Source organism: Panthera tigris, chromosome D4 (assembly GCF_018350195.1).
Source record: "Panthera tigris isolate Pti1 chromosome D4, P.tigris_Pti1_mat1.1, whole genome shotgun sequence".
NCBI lineage: Eukaryota > Metazoa > Chordata > Mammalia > Carnivora > Felidae > Panthera > Panthera tigris.
In genome coordinates, this window is record NC_056672.1 from 43,226,183 (window position 1) to 43,248,495 (window position 22,313).

At 41.6% G+C, this 22,313-nt stretch overlaps 1 protein-coding gene across 1 annotated transcript in view; it reads left to right on the forward strand.

Annotated features, from left to right (window-relative positions):
- Positions 1 to 22,313, forward strand: part of ADAMTSL1 (ADAMTS like 1) — a 376,924-nt gene that overhangs the window by 273,255 nt on the left and 81,356 nt on the right. The window contains exons 20-21 of the mRNA XM_007098528.3: positions 1,388 to 1,515; positions 19,012 to 19,140. Coding sequence (XP_007098590.2) covers positions 1,388 to 1,515; positions 19,012 to 19,140 — 257 coding nt within the window. The remainder of the gene's footprint in view (positions 1 to 1,387; positions 1,516 to 19,011; positions 19,141 to 22,313) is intronic.

Sequence of the window (22,313 nt, forward strand, 5' to 3'; positions counted from 1 at the left end):
CAGTGCCAAACTGCCAGTCCCATAGAGTCTGGAGAGGACCCAACAGGAGAAATAGTGAAGAAAGAAAAGAATTGTATAGTGGGGAGAACGTGTTGTTGGGGCAGGAGGTCTGACTCCTAGTGTTAATTTCACCACCAAGTCTTGTGAGTTCTTCTGACATTTTCATGTGCTTTTTCCCCTTTCCTGAAAAATGACCCCTGTTTCCAACTTATCTCCTACAGATGGATGTTAATGTGATATTAGGTAAACAGATCTTTGGGCCTTTTGAAACTAGGGAGGTGGAAATTATCACAAAGATGGAAATGACTGACTATAGGAGGCCACAAGCCACCTCTAAGGCATTTCTGTGTGTTGAATGGTTTACAAACCTAAGGCCCTGGCAGGTCCAGGCCCTGGATCTCTGAGCCTCCTACCCTGTTCTCCTCCCTTCCGTCTGGATCCCCACCTCCATCAACAGATTCCAGTTATCATCAGCCTCACCAAGTCACCAAGACATCAGTTTCAAGTCATCATTAGTCACTAACTGCCATGATGTAGCAGCCAGTTCTTAGAAATGACATAATCCAGAAAAGAAAAAATAGTAGACTGAGACTGGAGTGGGTTTTGAAGCTCATGTTAGACACTCACAATGTGATTCTTATAATTCTTTTCAGAGTAAGCAAAGTGTCTGAACTAGATGGGGGTTATTCTGGAATTCTCTACCATTGCCCTAAAGGGCAGGCTTTGCCTTCATTCTGTTGTGCACCTCCCCTACAGAGGGTCTTTCATTAAATATTATGGGAAATAATTAGATCTGAGTTTTACACCCCCTAATGTTCACAGGCTCTGAAGGTAATAGATGAATGTATGGCTACCTAGAATTGAGAGGTATTTAGGCATACAATTTCCTTCAAACATATGCATCAAGATTCTCTCATCAATATTTTTGACTTTTCGCTTCCTCTCACCTCTGAGTCTTTACTCCAGATGCCTTTCTCCATATCTGGAAGCCCTGCCTACTGTTCACCATCCAATAAAGCTCCAGTCCTCCTTTATGATTTTTCCTTTTCCATAAGCCTTTTCCAAATCCATCTGCACCATTCATTCCAACATCCCCTCTTATCCCTGTTGTGGGTGTTCTATGTATTCAGCACACATCTGCTATCTACTCCAACTGGTATTTTTAGATCAAGTAATCAACAAGCTGATTAAGCAATCAAAAGGCTCATTTGGGGTTGCTATCAGAATCACACCAATCATAGTAGCAAGAGAGCCTGGGTTCCTGAGTGTCACTGTGGCTGGTTTGTCTCTGTCTTAAAACACTGTTCTTTCCTGCCTTACCAGTATTAAATGCCAAAAAGGAGCCAACTGACATGACCAGGTCTACATTTCTTTTCTGTTGCTCCAGGATTCTTCTACAGCCAGATGATTCCTTACAGATCCTGGCACCAGTGGAAGCTGACGTGGGTTTCTACACTTGCAATGCCACAAATCCCTTGGGATATGACTCTGTCTCCATTGCCGTCACATTAGCAGGTAACATGAAAATCCTGTGTAGTTTGACTCGCTGCTATGTCGTTATTGAGTAGATACCTACAGTGTGCCAAGCCAGCCCAGGAACACATCCATAAATGAGATTTAGACACTGCCTTCAGAAAGGTTATAAGCTATAGTTATAATTAAATGGAGATGAAGTATAATATGAGGTATAATGAATGAATGAATGAATGAATGAGTGAATGAATGAAATAAGTGCTATAAATAACCTAAGGGTATGCAAGGACATTTCATCCCATCTGGGAGATGTCAGAGTCAGAATGAATGGACTTTGATAAGTATAGGTGGGTGACATATTCCAGGAAGAAAGAACAACATAAGCAAAGGAGTTGTGTACTAGTAAATAACATGTTAGGGAACATAAGCCATGACCTGTCATTTCTCCTTGTTACACCTGTTGCAAAGAACACTTCAAGACTCATGGGTAGTTGGAATTCTGTGGTCATGGTTTAAAGCAGGAGTGTTCTTCTCTCTGATTCTGTTTTATTTAAACCTCTTGCTGTACTGCACCTGCCAACACTTTCCCTTTATCCATAAAGGTCAGGCAAAACATTCTACACATGTGATGTAAGAACTTGCAATGCAGAACATGATGTCTCCCAAGGTTGTAGTCTTGTCATCATGTACTTTATAAAACCTCATTTACATAGGACACAAATCCTTGCCTGTGAAACTGGAAAAGACCTTAGATACCAACTGTACCAGTGCCCTCATTTCTTAGAGGCCAGGTAAGCTGAGGTCATGCAACCACTCAGCTGGTTGTAGAGATAAGAAGGGAATGAGGCCTCCTAACTCCCAGCTCATTGTTCCCTATCCACCTATCCTACCAAAGGAGGATCTTTTTTCTCAGATCTGGGCCAGGCAGTCTTTTTGGCAGTATGTTGCATGTGTTTGTATTTATTCTTTTCAGTTGCTGCTCCCGTCAGATGATTCAGTAGATGCTAGAAAAGCCAACATCACCCCACACTGACCTCATCGGTCCATGCTGGGATTATGTTGTCACACTGTTCTCCAGTCACACATGCTACTCCCTTGCATATCTGTTTAGCAACAGCATTTCTGCCCCCATGACCTAAGGCTGATCAGAAAAGGGACCTTTAGCAGGAGGCTTTCCAGGGAAGATGAAAGTCAGCAGTGCATAAGGCAAGCTGAGGGGCCCAGGGGTAGATTAAAGACTGATAATTTTAATGCCTATTTTGTGTGTGTGAATAGAACACTTGCTTTTCTCCTAATGTATTCCAGCTACAATCTTTATTCCCCTCTTTATACAGAGTCCAGATGCACAGCACCAATCTCCTAAAATCTCTTCTGCCTTCCACACTCCAGCCTGCCGTAGCAAGGGCACTGCTGACATGCTTCCAATTGTTGGCAAAGAGTGGCTGTTACGGAACTAACTCTCTTGTTTATATTTATCCTGATACGGTTCAGCTCCGTCACAGACTAAATACCCTTTGTTCACCTGAATTTAATACGATTAATGGAAACCTGTCTGGAACTAAGTAAGGCAATTGTAACATCAGACTTGTCTTCAACTCTTTGGAGAAGAGCTATTGGAGGCTGCCAAAGTGTTCAAAGCCAGAAAAGAGAGAGCAGCAAAAGAGGCACTAGGGAATGGAAGGAAAGGATTTGGCCTATGAATTTGATCACAAACACCACACCTAGGACTGTGCCCTTGTACTTCAGTGCTGGGGTTTGTTCAGGTGTGCTCACGAATCCAATAGTCCCACTAAAAATTAAGGCTCAAAATGTGCATGTGTTGCCTTAAGATTGTATTTGTGTCTTTACCTGGAATTATCTGCTACCCCTGTGCCAATGTCAACACATAGTATTAAGTGGCACACCAGCTACCGTTCTAAGCACACCCTCTGCCAAGTACTGGGGAACAATGAGCAATAAATAAGGCCTGAGTTTTGTGCTCCATAATGCTTACAGACTAGTAAAGGCAATAGATGTATACAGGACTACCTAGAATCGAGAGATAATTATAATTTCCTTCAAATGTATGCAAGATCCTATGTAGCAGCATACAAAACACCACCCAAATATACACTAAATTTAAGGGGGAAATGGATGTCAAGCATTTCTAAATTTGATTACCAATTATACTGCTTATCTTGAACAAAGTATGCAACCTCACTGAGTTTTCATTCTCATCTGTAAAAATGAAATTAATAATATTTTATGGGATTTTGTGAATTAAATAAGATTGTGTATGTGAAAAAGCACCTAGCCCAATGCCAGGCATAGTTCACACTTGATAAATGTTTCCTTTCTCTAGCTCTTCTAAAATGAAATACCTCCTGAAAGCAATTCTAAAATGTGTAAAACATTAGTCCAAGTTTGCTTCTATGTATTTTTCATTATAAGTCTTCATATTGAAACTCTGTGTACAGACTTAGGAACTGATTCAGCTCACTTGCAATTAAATCTTCATGGTAAGGGGCACCTGGGTGGCTCGGTCAGATAAGCCTCCGACTTTAGCTTGGATCATGATCTCACAGTTTGTGGGTGCAAGCCCTGCATTGGGCTCTGTGCTGACAGCTCAGAGCCTGGAGCCTGCTTCAGATTGTGTGTCTCCCTTGCTTTCTTTGCCCCTCCTCCACTCGAACTCTGTCTCTCTCTCTCTTTCTCTCTCTCTCTCTCTAAAATAAATATTTAAAAAATTTTGTTTAAATCTTCATGGTAAATCTCAGTGCTTATGCACATCTAAAAACATGGCAGGTTGTGTGTGTGTGTGTGTGTGTGTGTGTGTGTGTGTGTGTGTGTGTGTGTTTTCCTTGACTTCAGTATGAATGTTAGACCAAAAGGGAAAAACATCTTTTTGAGACTCAAGATACTCAGGTGTGTCCACGATTTTGAACTTTGGTCTGGCCAGTGTGCCTGAGTTGACCAGAAATGGGGAAATTTGTTCATAATAATTCACAAGAGCAAACAGAGCCTGACAGTTAAGCTTGAGGGCTCTGTAGCCTCATGGTCTGGATTGGAATCCTGGCTCTGTCGCTTCCTGGCTATATACCCTTGAGCAGCTTCTTTACTCTCTCTGACTTGGCCTCTTCGTTTGTACATGGTGATTAAACTAGCACACGATTCAGTGGGGTTTTGTGAAAATTAAATACATTCATTCATATAAAATGCTGATAATTGTGCCTGGCGTATAGTAAGCACTCAATATTTGTTAGCTATTATTATTGTGAGGATAACACATAAAACAAAAGCCAAGTTGTTTTTACAGTAGGGAAGACTCCTTCTCAGAGACTGGAATGCTCACAAACCCTTTGTAGAGCACCTTGCTCTCAATGTCTCAATGCCAGCTGGGGAAGTTGAATTAGCCATCTGGAAAGGGCTGGCCTTCCTGGATTCAGAGGAAGGGAGACAGCTTGTGGTAAGGAATATTTCACATGGACCACAGGAAAGGGGGCCTGATGAGCTCTCCTTGGCTCACAACCAGACCTCTTCCATTGAGTTGCCCCATCCTCTATAGGGAGTATGCCCCATTTCTGCTTCTCAGATTCATTTTTGGTCCATTGCTACTCTCTACACAATTTTTCTTTAAACACAATTCAGCTTCAGACATGCTATTACAGCCAAATCTTCCTCCTTCTGCCTTATTCGGTCCTATAAAATATTTTCTTCAGTATCCTTTTGCTTTTCTTCAAACCCATCCATTATGTGCTGACTTATCTTTGAGTCTCAGAGATTTGAGACTACTTTGCTTCTCAGTATGGAGATAGCTTCCTGTCAACCTCCCTGGTTCAGAATGGAAGCCCACAGCCATGTAAACACAGGGGCACAAAATTCCTTTCTGTCCTAAAGTGACTTAATTGGATACGTGTTTCACTGCTCAGAATGTAGATGACAGTAGCATACGGTGGATGGGAGGGTAATAGGAGGTAGGGAGGAGTGTAAGATTATCCCCAAAATGTCACATACCTAACTCTTTGAAGTATTTATTACTTTACATGAGGTATAGACAGTTCTGGGTAAAAGGAGAGTTTCTGGTGTGCACAGAGATGGGCACAAAGATTGGAGAACCCTCTTGACTAGTCAGATTCAACATTCAGCCAGGTTACTCAGAAACCAAGCTGAATGGTAAAGCAGAGTTTTGAAGGAAAGCAGTAGTTTCCTGGCAAATTGCTTCAGTCTGGATCAGTGGAGTTTAGCTCTACTTACCAATGCAGATGAGTCCTGTCCAGGTGTAAACCATGGATGAGGTCATAGCCATGAGGGAAACGTGTTTGGTTGTCATTGATTTTATAAGATCACAAAAGAGATACTGTAAGGCCTGCCTGACATCATCACTGGAAAATGGGAAGAAGGTGAGGGATGAGCTTATCTTTCATTGAAAAGAGAGAACACAGATGAGCTCATCTGAAGTTTTCACAGGAAGAGAGAGACAGAAAATATTTCTCCTTTCCTGGCATGCTTTTCTGCTTTTTGATGAGTTGAATAGCTGACACATACTGTGTCTAATAAAGAGATCACAGAAAAGAAAAAGGAAAATAAAAAGGCAGTTGTCCTTGAAATTCTTCTTTCTCTGCCCCCTCCCCATCATGATTTAGTAGCTGCAATAAAAGATGAGCAGTTTTGTAAGGTTTTATAATGTAAGTCATTTTAAATTGGCATTTCTGAATTTTTTTTAGCCAGCAATTCTGTTAACCAGAGAAGGGCTTTTCTTTACAGATGGCTAGAGAGGGTTTCGTCACCAGTGGCAAAAACAAAGGGAGGTTTTCTCCAGTGCTCTGGATCGGAGGGAAAGGTAGACAAGTTTGGCTATGTTCCAGATGGTGCTCTGGACCACAGGGTATTGGCTATTGACTAATCCAAGCTGCCATCAAGGGATTTTATTATCTGATATAATCCTGAGTAATCAGCGTCCTTAAGTTTTGTTCTGTATGCACAGATGTGTAGCCTGCCTACTACAGAGCACTAGTCTTTACAGAACTTAGATAAAATGGGCATGAATTTAGCAGGAGAATCCAATTAACCTGCTCTGCTTTTCAGTAGACTAAAGGAAATGAAGTACACACGATCCTGGGGCCCCCGGGTGGCTCAGTCAGTTAAGCGTCAACTCTTGATTTCAGCTCAGTTCATAATCTCACAGTTCATGAGCTGGAGCCCTGCACTGGGCTCCACACTGACAGCACAGAACCTGCTTGGGATTCTCTCTGTCCTCTCTACCCCTCCCCTGCTCACGTGCTCTCTCAAAATAAACAAACATAAAAAGTACAAATGATCCAAACTAGCCTGTCTCAAATTCTGAAAAAGTGATGCCCACATCTGTGCGAAGGAATGAGGGAAGGATGGGTGGTTGGACAGATAGCAGGATATAGCATAGCCTGGATTAGTTGTTTCTGAGAAACGCTGCAGCATCACATGGTTGTACTAGATGTGGGGTCACTTGTCTAGGATTCTGCAGTGGAACATGCAGAAAAAGCGAGGACAGCACCACTTGCTGCCTTAGTCTTCCAAGAAATCATCGACTCCACCTGAATCATTAGAAGAGGTAAATGTCACACTAACAATGGCAAAAAATATCTTTAGGAAATGGTATTGAAAATAAGAGAGTAGAAGGAAGCCACACAGCCTGAGAATGTTCTGAAAAGGAGTCTGAGCCCTGACCACCACCTTAGGCCCTACAATGTTTATACTAAAGGCACACCAACTAAACAGGATAGCAAGGTCAAAGAAATCCCAATTCCTCTCATTTTTAGTGCCAAATAATTAATAGTCACAATGTTCCCGAATCATCACAAATAGATTAAATTGGGTTAAAACTATTTTTTCAGCTTTATCAAGGTATAATTTATATCACCCATTGTCAGTGTGCTATTCAGTGATTTTTTTTAGCAAATTTTTTTTACTTTTTTTTTTTTAACATTTATTCATTTTTGAGAGACAGTGAAAAAGCGTGAGCAGGGGAGGGACAGAGAGAGAGGGAGAAACAGAATCTGAAGCAGGCTCCAGGCTCTGAGCTGTCAGCACAGAGCCCAATACAGGGCTTGAACCCCTGAGCCATGAGATAATGACCTGAGCCAAAGTCAGAGCCTTAACCGACTGAGCCACCCAGGCGCCCCATTTTTAGCAAATTTTTAAGTTGTGTAACCATCACTCTGATCCAAGGTTATTGTTTTTTTTAAAAATATTAAATTATTAAATTATTTAAAATTTTTAAAAATGATCCACATACTACACAATTCAGCCATTGACAGTATATAATTCAATGGCTTTTAGTACCTTAAGTTGTACATCCATCACCTTGCTCAAGTTTAGAGCATTTTCATTATACTGAAAATAAAATCCATACCCTTTAACTATCACTCCCTAGTCCCCCCATTTCCTCTAGCTCTATGCAAGCACTGATGTATGTGTCCATCGATGTACCTATTCTGGGAATTTCATATCAATGGATCACACAATACATGGTCATTTGTTACTTTCACTTAGCATAACGTTTTCAAACGTCATCCACATTGTAACACATATGCTAAATTTTTTATGGTGGAATACTGTTCCATTGTATGAATATACCACATTTTATTCATCAGTTGATGGATATTTGGGTTGTTTTTACTTTTTGTATGTTGTGAATAATGCTGTGTGAACATTCACGTGCAGTGTGGAATTATGTTTTCCTTTCTCTTGGGAGTAGATACCTAAAAGTGGGATAGCTGGTTTATGTGCCACATTTGGATTTAACTTTTTAAGAAATTACCAACTGTGTTCCAAAGTGGCCGAACCATTTTGCATTTCCACCAGCAATGCATGAGAGTTTCAGTTTCTCCACATCCTCGCCAATGCTTGTTATTGTCCATTCTTTTTATTATAACCATGCTCATGAATGAGAATATTTCATTGTGATTTTAATTTCTATTTCTCTCATGATTAATGATGTCAAGTATCTTTTTTGTGCTTACTAGTCATTTATATACCTTCTTTGTTGTAGTGATAACTTTGTCAAAACAACACAAATATATTATCTTACAGTTCTTTGGTCAAAGTCTAGTACAGTCTCACAAGGTAAAATCAAGGTGTCAACAGGCTGCATTCATTTCTGAAAGCTCTAGGGGAGATTGCTTTTTGTTTTTTTCCTCATTTAGATCGTTAACAATACTTAATTCCTTGCTACCTAGGACTGTGGTTTCTGTTTGTTACTGGCTATGAACAGGGTGCCATTCCCAGATTCTGGAAGCTACTGCATTGCTTGGCATCTAGCCCTCTTCGTCCATCTTCAAAGCTAGAAATGGTGGACTGAGCCCTTCTCATGATGCCTCTCTCTGACACACTTCTCCCTCTTCTGATTTTAAGAGCTCATATGATAGACTGAGCCCACCTAAATACTCTAGAATAATTTCCCTATTTTAAAGTCAGCTGGTTAGCAACCTTAGTTTCCTTTTGCCACACAACATAACATGGACACCAATTCCAAGGATTAGGATGCAGACATCTTTGGGGGGTGGGGGGCATTATTCTGCCTAGCATACCCTGTCTGAAAGGCATAGCTCATTTTCATCTAACTGTTGACATAGAAAAATGCATATAGATAGACCTCCTAATTTTTCCAGATAAGCCAAACCAAAACAGACACAGATCTCCATTTTTAACTAAGCTCAACTAATTCAAACTTTAAAAAAAAAATTATTTTGAGGCTAAACATGTCTGTGCTGTGAACATAGCCTGGAGTTTACCAGTACTGTCTGGTTTCTGTATTTTGTTTTCTGTATTCTCTGATCACATGTTACACCACATTTCCCAGTGTTGTCAGAGTATTATGCAAAGCATAATAATTTATTAGATTACACTAACTAAAACCATGTAACAATTTGGATGAAAGAGAAGCATTTATTTTTTGCTATTACAAAAAAGGAAACTATTGTAATAATGGAATAAATAAGATTCTAGGCAAAGTATTTGCCTCATTTCAAAATTTAGAAACAGATTTAGAACTATAAATCTGTGTCCTTGTGATAAACAGAGGGGTTTTAAACAGATGCACACGTGAGTCTCTTGAAGACCTAAGACTCCTATGAATTTCTTACATGCAAATCAAGAACAGCAGTCCCCACTCCACCACCACTACCAGCTATAAACTCGCCGTACCTGAAATCCTAGCATTTACAAATTTATTCCTTTCTTTGGAAAACCAGAAGACTAGATAGCAAAGAAGTACAGCTTTTGCAGTGGTAGAAAAATAATAGGTGAGAGGAAAGTTTTCCAAAGGACCAGTGATGAGAAAGGGGACAGGGTAAGCAGAGTGGACTGAAAGATCAGATGCCAATCAGGAGGCAGGAGACGGAAGAGGAGGAGACCCCACATGAGAGACAGCAGGACAGGAAGGAGTTAAAAACTCCTGAGCTATAAAATGTGAAAGGTATTTGGAAGGAGAACCAGACTAAGGGGAAAAAATCATGCTTTTCAGTATAACTATTATCTGTAACAAAGCAACTCTTGTTGAAATTGCCAGGTAGCCAGATCCTGAAAAGTTTCTGGCCGGCACGGGATGGTAACTGGTAATAGTCAGTATCCATCATTACTAATTTCAGATGTCTAAGATGTTGGTATTTATAAGGGCTTTTATGAGATCGCACTGATCGTGGTTAACTGTATTTAACTCATGAGTCTCAAATTCTTCAACCGGGAATTCTCACTTCAGAGAGCTTTTGCAGATTTACCTCCAGTGGCCCGTGTGAGAAACCGATGATACTTACAGAAGTGAGCATTTCTTATGGCATTGTTTGGATAGTCTCATTTATTACAAGACATCATCCATTGATTAAATCTGGGCTGAATACAGTTTGCTTTGTTTTAGATATTGAAAGTATGTGACATTTGTAACACCTCATTGCTGAATACTCTAATCTTTTCATTAGTGGGTGTCACTACCTTCTTCACCTTTCTCCTGAATTGAGATTTTGGGGCCACTGTGGCTATCACAGCTGGCTTCCTGAACTGTACTGCAGGGGTCCCCAGCAAGTCAGCCTAGCATACACAGTCTCATTTCTCTGCAAGTAGATGCTTTCTGGGGTCTCCAACAAGACCAACCCCGGGGTGACTTTTAAGCTCTCTGTGTCTGTCCAGATGCTGATGGCAGTTTCAGGAGAATCCATCGTATTTAAATTTCTTCTTTTTGTAATTATCCTGAAACCTTCACAGTTTTTCAAAATTGAAACAGTTGAGTTCCTTCTCACTAACAGATTTGATCCTTCTCTTTTTTCTTGTTCATTTCCTCTTTATTTTCTTTAAACTTGCTTTCTTCTTAGTTTACCAGAAGTTCCCAACGCCGTCACAGCATTTCCTCCCATTTTGCAGATCTGATGCCGATAATCGCTAACATTTATTCAAACCTCATACTGTGCTAAGGAATCCTTCTAACAGCTTTACATACATTAATGTGTCTATTCTTCTCTGCAGTCATAGAAGTAGAAAACCAAGGCACAAAGAGATTAAATAACTTGCCTAAGGTCACTCTTCAGTGATGGAGTCCAGACACCTGATGTGTGGGCTGCCCCTTCTCGTGCCCATGCCCACTGTAGACATCACTAGTTTATCATGCTTTTTTTTTTTTTTTTTTTGCTGCTCAGTCCTCATGCACGTTACCCAGAGTCCATACCTGAATGGTACCCTAGGAGGACTCTGCCAATCGCTAGTTCAGGCTTCAGAATCTCAAACCTATGTGCCGTTGACACATCCGTTCTGGAGCTCTCAGGTAGTCTCTAAACCCACCGCCCACAGTTCCCATTTCTGTCACTGCCCTGTACCACAGTCATCTTCAACATGTCCCATTCTGCCTGGGAATGAACGTACATGCACATTTCCCAGCATAGATTGCCTCCAGCTACACAGTAAGAACCTCAAGTCTTTGAAGTATGATTCACTTTTGATGGCTCACAATAGTAAAGAACCATTTTCAAATGATGTTTGTGACTCATAAGGTTAGGAGAATTGAAAGAAGGACCCATTTGATTCATTCAGTGAGTTAACAGATATTCACTAAGCCTGGATTAATCAGCACTTGCTAACTACTGTAACAACAAAAAAAAAAAACCCCGCAAATATATGATGGCTAAATATGATAGACTGTTTCTTGTTCACATAAAGTCTGAAATAAATCATTGCTCAGGATGGATTTCAAAGGTAGGGCCAAGAAGTGGTATTCTCGCATTCCATCAGCTAGAACTTGGTACCTTGCTCACACCTAACTGCAAAGAGGCTGAGAAGTGACCTAGCTGTGTGACTGAGAAGAAGAAAGGAGTTGGTTAGTAGTAAATCTGCCTCAGCCGGAGCTTCTAAAATGGAAGGCATCATGCTGTTAAAAACAAAGTTCCTATTAGCAGAGGCCTGGACTTGGGCCCTGAGAAAAAGTTACTCACAATGCTCTCTGTTCTTGGCTGCACTCAAAAAACAAACCTTCCATCTCCTCTGGCTCCTCTCTCAATCACCTTTATACTGGGCCAAAGATATTTTTCAGGCACATATGTTCAGATTTTTTCCCATTGGGTTTTGATTTTACCCAGAGCCACACATGCGGGAAAGAGGCATGAGCCAGAACCTAGGCTACACCCAGGAATGTATTTCTGAGCATTTGCTCCTGGGGCTGCTCATTTATCCATACCTGTCTCTCCATTGCTCATCCTTCAGGGTAAGGACAGTGCCTGGGTGGCCGAACTCCTCTGCTGTAGAGGCATCACAAGGTAGCACACCATTGGATACCGACACACGGGTTTAGCTGTGCCTCACGTTCACCCTGTGACAAGGGCTGCCCTTGCTTATCACTAGTGAGGCTCTATCTCCCCTCTTCCACATGACTTCTAACAGGAACCATGATCCAACAGCTAAGGGGTATGAGATCTGACCTGAGCAAAAACGATTCCTTTCATGCTGCTGTTTCTAGGTCTGACTCTCTCGGACGGGCTTGATTCCTCATATTAGGCCCAGTAAATGGAAACACTTGCCTTTGTTTCCACTTCTTTGTTTCTCTTAGGCATGTATAACTAGGCTTAATCTCCTTCTCTCTCGCTCTTAGTCAGCTGTAAGAGAAATGCATAGATTAAAGGAAAGCCTAATCTATAAACCCTATCAGTTTACATCAGTGAGCGTGAATTTACTCTGCTGGCTGATGCTGACTTGAAGAAGGGAAGAGCTGCCAGCAGCATGTGCCCACCAGCCCGACAGCCCAGGTACCCCTCACACTGCAGAGGCCCTGCAGTCACAGCCCAAGTCCCGTGGGACTTTTCTGTTTTGCCTACTGTGAAAGCCATTCTGAGTACAGCATGCCATGACTTTTGTTTTTGAGCATCGTCTTAGCACAAACATTTAATTTATCATCTCACTCCCTCTGTGCATCTCTAGTCTTTTTTTTCGTTTTAATTAACTTCCATAATTAAAAGTCATACTCAGGGGCGCCTGGGTGGCTCAGTCAGTTGAGCGTCCAACTTCGGCTCAGGTCATGATCTTGCAGTTTGTGAGGTCGAGCCCTGTGTCGGGCTCTGTGCTGACAGCTTAGAGCCTGGAGCCTGCTTCGGATTCTGTGTCTCCCTCTCTCTACCCCTTCCCCGCTCATGCTCTGTCTCTCTCTGTCTCTCAAAGATGAATAAACATTTAAAAAATTTTTTTTCAAGTCAAACTCATTAATGTGAATATAATCAGACACAAACCTAGGCATGGCAACGCTTAGCAGCACTCACTTATTAGGTCATCATCCAGATGATCTAGAATAGGTTCATGTTGTTGCTGCTGGTGGTGCTGTTGTTGTTGTTGTTGTTGTTGTTGTTAGCTGACCATTAAAATCAAGGTCCAACTTGAAATTTTCAAATAGGAACTAGCAAAGTTCTCTTAAAAGAAATCTTTCCAACTCACCAGAATCAGAGAAATCAGTTACAGAAGAGTGTAATTTGTTGATTTTCAAACCTGGCTGTGTATCAGAATTACCTATGAACTTGTTGAAAATGGAGATTATAGCTTCCATTCCAGGACAGAAAACTTTATCAGAAGTCTGAACTCTGTCACTGGCGAAGCTTCTCCTGTATACTGGAATGGCATGGTTATGCACACTGGATGAATCTGTTTCCTTGGGAACCACGGTGGAGTAAATCAAAGGGACCTAAAACCATCTCACGGTTGCCTTACTCTTGGGGTAGGGAGAAACTTTGTGTCCCAAGTCAAAGTTGTTGCCCTGTGTGCTGGTTTTAAACCACCTAAGATTCAAATTTAGCAGGTCTGGAATGGGACTCAGTAATATATACAAGCTTTTTCTAATAGATGTAAGAGGTTGATAAACATTATTTTCAGGGGCACCTGGGTGTCTCAGTTGGTTAACCATCTGACTCTTAATTTTAGCTCAGGTCATGATCTCATAGTTCATGGGTTTGAGCCGCATGTGGAGCTCTGTGCTGACAGTGCGGAGGCTGCTTGGGATTCTCTCTCTCTCCTTCTCTGTCTGCCTCTCCTCTGCTCAAGCTCTCTCTCTCTCTCTCTCTCTCAAAATAAATTGATAAACATTAAAAAGAAAAAAAAGAGAAAGAAACAGTATTTTATAATTACAAATACTTGGGTAACGTGATTTGTCTTAACAATGGATCATGAAGGTAGGGAGAAATGTACAAGTAGCCTCTGCAAATGAGAGCACCTCTAGTGACAGGACGAAAGGCCATTACTTTTGAGCAAAAACTCAATATAATTAATTAAGGGCTGGATTTAATTCAGTGACATTTGAATTTTATAGCTATACACTTGCAGCTATAAAAAAAACTTTATTATTAAAATTCCTATAGGAAAAATAACTTAGTAATTGTAAGCCTGAAACTCTCTGGTCCCTTACCTACTTTTCTCCATTGGCACCGTTGTTTTTATTGCACAGTGAGGCAATTTGTATTATAGCAGGAAGATTATGTTTTTAATAAGTACCCAGGGAGTTCTGAGACAGCCAGTCCACAGACAAGGATTGGAGATTCCGTATAACAAGCACCAGACTTTAGGTCAAAAATCTAGGTTACCCCTACTACCTGCTGCTCTGTGATCTTGGGCAATCCGTGAAGCCTCTCTGAACCTCAATTCTTTGATTACATAAAAAAAGTACTTTACCTGCCTCGTGGTTGTTGCAAAAGCAAAAACAAATTCAGACTACACATAGCATACAAAACGCACACATATATTCACTTACTAGATATTGATTGAGGACCTACCAATGTGCCCGGATTAGGCAGTAGGAATAAAGAAGAGAACAAGAGTGATGTGATCCCTGCTTTTTGGAGGTTACTTGGTGAGGGATGGGGACAGAGAATACACAAATAAATGATAAATTCGGATATTTCTTTGCTTATGAAGTTGGTGGTAAGAGACATAATGACTGGCCAGGGATAAAGGAATGCCTGATTTAGATGGGGTGGTTAGGAAAGGTCCCAGTAGGAGATATTATTTGCACCTGAGGAACAACTGGAGAAGACAGCCATGCAGAAGTCTGTACCTAGAGACTGTCGGAAAAGGGAAGACCCCTGGTACATGAGCCAATGTTTTAGGAAGAGAAAGGAGGTCAGTGTGGCCAGAGCAGTGACTGATGGGGAGTGTGGCTCCAGTGAGGTAGGAGAGGTTGACAGTTGGGCCTGAACCCATAGAGGACACGGTTGGTTGTGAAAAGGAGTTTGAAATTTTGTTTTATGCGCACTGATAAAGCACTGGATAATTTAAACTGAAGAGTTACATAATCGGATTCATGTTTGAGAAAGATCACTGTAGCTGTCACAAGAAGAGACTATAGTGACAGGTGGAAGTGAGATCAGTTAGGCTGTGCTGCAGCCCAGCCAGAGAAGGTGACAACATTAGATTATAGCGACAGAGGGGCGGGTTAGGCTTAAGGTATATTTGGAGTTAGAGCAGGGAGCTTTCTGCAGGTAGGGAGGTAAGGAAAATACGCTGGGATTTATTCACTGTCATTCCAGATTATTCCCCTATTATCACCCTGTGTTATTCTTGGAAACCATCATAGTTCAAAGTCACTCATCTCCACTTCAGGTCTTACACAGTCTCGTATATATGGAGTACATACAGGTAAGATAAGGAAAAAGACCCCTAAACAGTCAAAATAAGGATGGAAAGCCTATGCACGTATTCAGACCTTACTCAAGCTTCTGCCTTGGAACATAGTTTTAATGAGCTTAACAACCTATACCTAGAGCACAGTTAAAAGGGAAGAGGAGAAGAAAGAGGACAGCTTGTAACAGGAGGCTGTGTGACAGTGCAGGCAGGAATGATGGATAAATAGATGAGGGAGAAAACATAAAGTATAAAAAGCAAGTTAAATGGCATTGTTGAGTTAGGGGTTTCTTCACAGTTAATGAAGGTACAGAAGAGGGAACAACCTTGTAGTGTCCTGCCTATTAAATGGTTAAAACAAAACTAAATCCATTTGGCTTACAAAGAAGTAAGCTTAGGGTACATAAAATATTATTTCATGTGGACCCTTATTTCCCCGAGGTGCTTAATAAATGGTTCTTTTAACTGTATCTTGTGGCCGTGTACACAAAGTGCTGGATTTTTAGCCCCAGCTGATAAAGGCCCATTAAAATGTCACGTACACAGAAACTCTACTTCCGGGAAGGTGGCGCACATGCACTTGTCCCCATTCTTCTTGTTAAATACAATTAAAATCCATGGCGACTATACATAAACTGAAGACTCAAAGGTGGAGAGGAAAAAGCAGACTGGCTAGAGACCTTGGGGACTGTGGTACTACACAGTTGTTACCTCCTTGGCTTCTCTTTTTGCCTCCTAACTCCCAAACTCAGAGCTGAAGAAGCCAGCCATCCACAGATGCAATGGGAACACAAAAAAAATGCCTCAACCGAAGACCTCTCTCTCTAGCCAGAGGACCGGGAAAGGGGTGGCTTAACCAGACAGAAAACTTTTGGGAAGCTCTACTTCAAAACAAAAAACCATGATTCATTGCCACCCACACCAGCAAAGGCTGAGTGGGGAACCTAGACTTCACCTCATCTGATCTGAAGTGATTGTTCCTCAGTACCCTCATGGATGTGGTGTCAGAAAAGACAAATTTCATCCCCACAGGGTGAAAAGCAGGGTAGAAAGCACATTGGGAACCTGGAATTCTACCCTCACCTTGCGACACCTTCTTTACCCTTTACTCTGGGGTGGTGTTACAGAAGGCCTCTTGGAGAGTCAGGACTTTCACCTACTACCCAACAGCACTAAGGGCCCTCCCACAGTGGAGCCAGGAGAGACCATGTGGGGAGCCAGAAGTCCCACCACTGCTCTGCTCGACAGAGGAGTCCCCCATTTGAGTGACAAAGGAGGCAGCTGGAGAATCTGGACCTCTATTTCCATTGGGTAGTAATAAGGTAGCCCTTCCCTGCTCCCCCACCTTAGTGGTTGCAGAGAAAGCCAACTAAAACAGTAGGCTTAAATAAGATCCAGATTTGCATAACGTATGAAAATGTCCAAGTATCAATTAAAAATCACTCGTCATACCCCAAACCCACTATCACCACTCTTACTCTGCATTCTTATTCAGTTCTAGCATTCTTACTCAGGGCTGGAAGCTCTATCCAGTGAAATAATGCAAGAAAAGGAAATGAAAGGCATACAGATCAGAAAGGAAGAAATAACACTATTTGCAGACAAAATGATCACCTACTTAGAAAATTATAAGAAATCCACCCACAACAAGTCCTGGAACTAACATGTAAGTTTAACAAGGTTACAGTGTATACAAAAATCGGCAGTATATCTATGTACTGTCAGTGAACAGTGAAATTGAAAATACAATGTAATTTACCATCCCTCAAAAAAAATCAAAATAATTAGGTATAAATCTAACAAAATGTATATAGAACGTGTGTGTCAGAAACCATAAAACACTGATGGAAGGAGTTAAAAGAGATCTAAATAAATAGACATACAGTGTTCGTGTATTCGAAGATTCAACATAGAATGTCAATTCTCCCCAGATTGATACAGTAGTTTAACGTAAATACTGTCACAATACCAGTAAGAGAAAGTCTTTGCAAACCACGTATCTGACAGAGGACTAATATCTAGAATGTAAAGAACTTGCAAAACTCAACAGAAAATAATATTCCAGTTAGACACTGCTCAAATGATGCGAAGAGACATTTTACCAAAGAGGATATAAAGACAGCAAGAAAGCACGTGAAAAAATATTCAACATCAGTAGCATCAGGGAAATGGGAACTCAAACCACAATGAGATATCACTGCACACCTATCAGAATGGCTAAAATTAAAACTAATGGCAACACCAAATGCTGGCAAGGATGGAGGGAAACTGGATCACTCATACGTTACTGATGGGAATGTGAAATGATATAGCCACTCTGGAAAACAGTTCAGCAGTTTCTTTAAAAACTAAACATGAAACTACCGTATGCCCTAGCAATGGCACTCCTGGGCGTTTATCCCAGATCAATGAAGACTTATGTTCACACAAAGACTTGTACAGAAATATTTATAGCAGCTTTATTTAAATAGACACATCAGGAAACAACCCAGATGTCCTTCAACAAGTGAAGCAAGCACACAACCATGGTACCATTAGAGACCCCATATAATCTCCAAAGAATTATTCTGAGTGGAAAAAAAAATTTTTTTTTAAATTAGAGTACCATAGGACTCCATTTTTATAATGTTCTTGAAATGACAAAATTTTAGAAATGGAAAAGAGATTAAGAGTTACCAAAGGATTAAGGCAGGGCTGGGGCAGCATTTGGGCTCCTTTAGTGATGGGAATGTTCTTTAGCTTAACTTATCAATGTCAATGTCCTAGTTATGATACTATAGTTTTATAAGATGTTACTATTGGGGGAACCTAGGTAAAGAGTACACAAGATTGTGTTATCTCTTACAACTGCATGTGAATGTATAATTATCTCAAAGTAAAAAAATTGATTGAAAACAAGAGGCCCTTGGGGCACCTGGGTGGCTCAGTCAGTTAAGCCTCTGACTTTTGACTTTGGCTCAGGTCATGATCTCATAATTCATGGGATCATGCCCCGTATCAGGCTCTGTGCTGACAATGCAGAGTCTACTTGGGATTCTCTCTCTGCCCCTCCCCTGCTTGTGCACACGCTGTCTTTCTCTGTCTCAAAATAAATAAATAAACATTTTTTAAAGCATAAAAAATAATAAGCCTTTAAAATAGAATATATACTATCATTTATTAATTTAACGATAAAATGCACAAATCACAAATCATCCCAGCTTGTTAGATACTATTCTCCATCTTCAGATTCTTCGATCTTTGTTCTTTTTCTGACAGTTCTATGGTGGGCGAGCAGGTGGGTGGATGGCTGCTATATTGTGCAGTTACAATTTTTTCAAAGGAAAACGTGGTTAGTGGGAAAAGCCTTGGTATGCTAGTTATTCATTGTGGGTCATCCCATGTTTCAAGTGAATGACCCAAGCCCATTGCCACCATTTAGTAAAATCTCACATTCCTTCCCACTTTCAGGAAAGCCACTAGTGAAGACATCACGAGTGACTGTGATCAACACTGAGGAGCCTGAAATCACAGCTGATGTAGGAAGCACCATCAAAACAGTTCAAGGAGTGAATGTGACCATTAACTGCCAAGTTGCAGGTGAGAAATGTATTCATGTGTTAGTTCATCTGTTCAAATATTAATGGAGCCTTGTGCTAGGTGAGGGGATACAAAGATAAATACAGATTCTATTCTCAGGGACTCAGGGCTAGTAGGAAAGCTAAGGAAAGAGCCTCAGTCACCCTGAAAATGGAAAAGGCTACAGAAGTTTAGAGGAGGAAAGATGAATTCTGGCTGGGATGAGGTGGTTTCTTATTTCAGCCTTGCACACTGATAGAATGTGAACATGCAAAGATGGGGGCAAAGAGTGTTCCAAGTGAACAAAAGAGTGTGAAAAATTCATGGAAGTAAGAAAGCCCCAAGATAGAAGCAAACAGTATGTGCTTTGGTCTGGCTGGAGCCCAGAGTACAGAAATGGTGTGTAGGAGCTTAAACTTTAGGAAGGTGGGTTGTAACTACGCCATGGGAGACCCTAAATGCTTGGCCAAGGAGTTCAGAAAAAGGTGGGTGGAAAGTGACATTAAGGAGCCATACTTCCAGAAGACGAAGCCAACAGCAGTGCATAAAATGGATTGAAGATAGGAAATACTGGAACAGAGAGGCCCGTTAAGAAGCTGTCATAGTAGTTGGGGCACCTGGCTGGCTCAGTCAATAGAGCATGTGACTCTATTTCAAGGCTGTGAGTTCGAGCCCCATGTTGGGTGGAGAGATTACTTAAAAATAAAATCTTAAAAAAAAAATGCTGTCAGAGAAGTTTAGAGAAGAGGTAATGGGGGCCTGAACTCAGGGCACTGGTGATAGAAAGGTAAAGGGTAGAGGAACATGAGAGAGATGGCAGAGGTAAGACCAGCAGGAATCTGGAGCTTACTCTCATCAAAAGTGGGTAGGAGTCATTGATGAAAACATCCGGTGCTGTTAGGAGTGGTGATACAGGAATTGCCCTCCAGTTGGCCTTGCAAACCCAGAGGCCTATAGGGAACAGAAAGTCAGAGGAAAGTGGAGGAGTGGTAGACAGTAGGGGGTGGTAGTATGCTCTTTATAAAGATACTTACCTCCAATTAAAAAACAACAGGGGTGCCTGTGGCTCAGTTAAGTGCCCAACTCTTAATTTTGGCTCAGGTCATGATCTCATGGTTCATAAGTTCAAGCCCCTCATTGGGCTCTGCACTGACAGTGTGGAGCCTGCTTTGGATTCTCTCTCTCCCTCTCTCCCTGCCCCTCCCCTGCTCTCTCTTTCTCTCTCTCTCTCTCTCTCTCAATAAATAAACCTAAAAAAAAAAAAAATCCTACAAAACCCAGATGCTGATCTTCCCTTCCTGTGGACCACTACTTGGTGACATCTACCCTAAGGGTTTTCACTGCCACAATGCAGAGAAATGCATTGTACCGGGGCCCAGCTACAGTCCCCTGCTTGTTGTCCTCAGTGGCTGTACTCTTCTGTGGCACACCCAAACCCAGGTTACCCAGTCATGCTCAGTGTACACAGTGGACAGGCATTGGCACCCTGTTCTGGGGCTTTCTCGATCTCCAATCTCTACCCCATTACCAGAGGCTTTACCTCCACTTAGGATTTATGAGCCAGATAGACCATTTTCATTTTTTTAATATAATTTATTGACAAACTGGTTTCCATACAACAGCTGCCCTCCTCAATGCCCATCACCCACTTTCCCCTCTCCCCCACCCCCCATCAACCGTCAGTTTGTTCTCAGTATCCAAGAGTTTCTTATGGTTTGCCTGCCTCCCTCCCTCTCTGTAACTTTTTTCTTCCCTTCTCCTCCCCCCATGGTCTTCTTTTAAGTTTCTCAAGATCCACCTATGAGTGAAAACATATGGTATCTGTCTTTCTCTGCCTGACTTATTTCGCTTAGCATAATACCTTCCAGTCCCAATCATGTTGCTGCAAATGGCCAGATTTCATTCTTTCTCATTGCTAAGTAGTATTCCATTATATATATAAGCCACATCTTCTTTATCCATTTGTCAGTTGATGGACATTTAGGCTCTTCCCATAATTTGGCTAGTGTTGAAAGTGCTGCTATATAACTCTCAACAATAGCCAAATTATGGAAAGAGCCTAAATGTCCATCAACTGATGAACGGAGAAAGAAATTGTGATTTACATACACAATGGAGTACTATGTGGCAATGAGAAAGAATGAAATATGGCCCTTTGTAGCAACGTGGATGGAACTGGAGAGTGTTAAGCTAAGTGAAATAAGCCATACAGAGAAAGACAGATACCATATGTTTTCACTCTTGTGTGGATCCTGAGACACTTAACAGAAACCCATGGGGGAGGGGAAGGAAAAAAAAAAAAAAAGGTTAGAGAGGGACGGAGCCAAAGCATAAGAGACTCTTAAAAACTGAGAACAAACTGAGGGTTGATGAGGGGTGGACGGGAGGGGAGGGTGGGTGATGGGCATTGAAGAGGGCATCTTTTGGGATGAGCACTGGGTGTTGTAAAGAAACCAGTTTGACAATAAATTTCATGTATTAAAAAAAAAAGTGCTGCTATATAAACACTGGGGTACAAGTGCCCCTATGCATCAGCACTCCTGTATCCCTTGGGTAAATTCCTAGCAGTGCTATTATTGGGTCACAGGGTAGATCTGTTTTTAATATTTTGAGGGACCTCCACAGTTTTCCAGAGCGGCTGCACCAGTTTGCATTCCCACCAACAGTGCAAGAGCAGATAACCCATTTTCAAATAGGTAGGAGGAAGATCTTACTCTAAAGCATTTTGTTTCCAAACAGTGGCCAGGCTGGTTTTCTCTGAAATATTCTGGTAGCTCCAGGAAATCAGAAATATAAATCTCTGTCATCCTACATTAGCTTCTTTTTGTAAAGCTTCCCTTGGCCTGCATGTCCAGCCTCATCAGGAAACCTTCCACAGCCACACCCCTTCAGGCCCTGTAGTCCCAGATGAAGAGTCAGATAAAACCTCTGACAGGGCTGCCCTTTGTGCAGGGACTGCTGGTGCAGGTAAGGCCTTCTGTGCAGAACCATCATTCCTCACCTGGTCACTTCGAGCACATGCCTCAGCGACAGAGCACTGACTGGAGATAAAATGGACCATGCCGGCTCTCTTCTTGATGGGTGAGGTTGGTAGGAGTAGAAGAATGGGGATCAAGGACAGCGCAACAAGGAAGTGGGCACCTAAAGGCGACTGAGAGAACCAGAATCCAGGCAAGGAAGTATTCACCATGGGG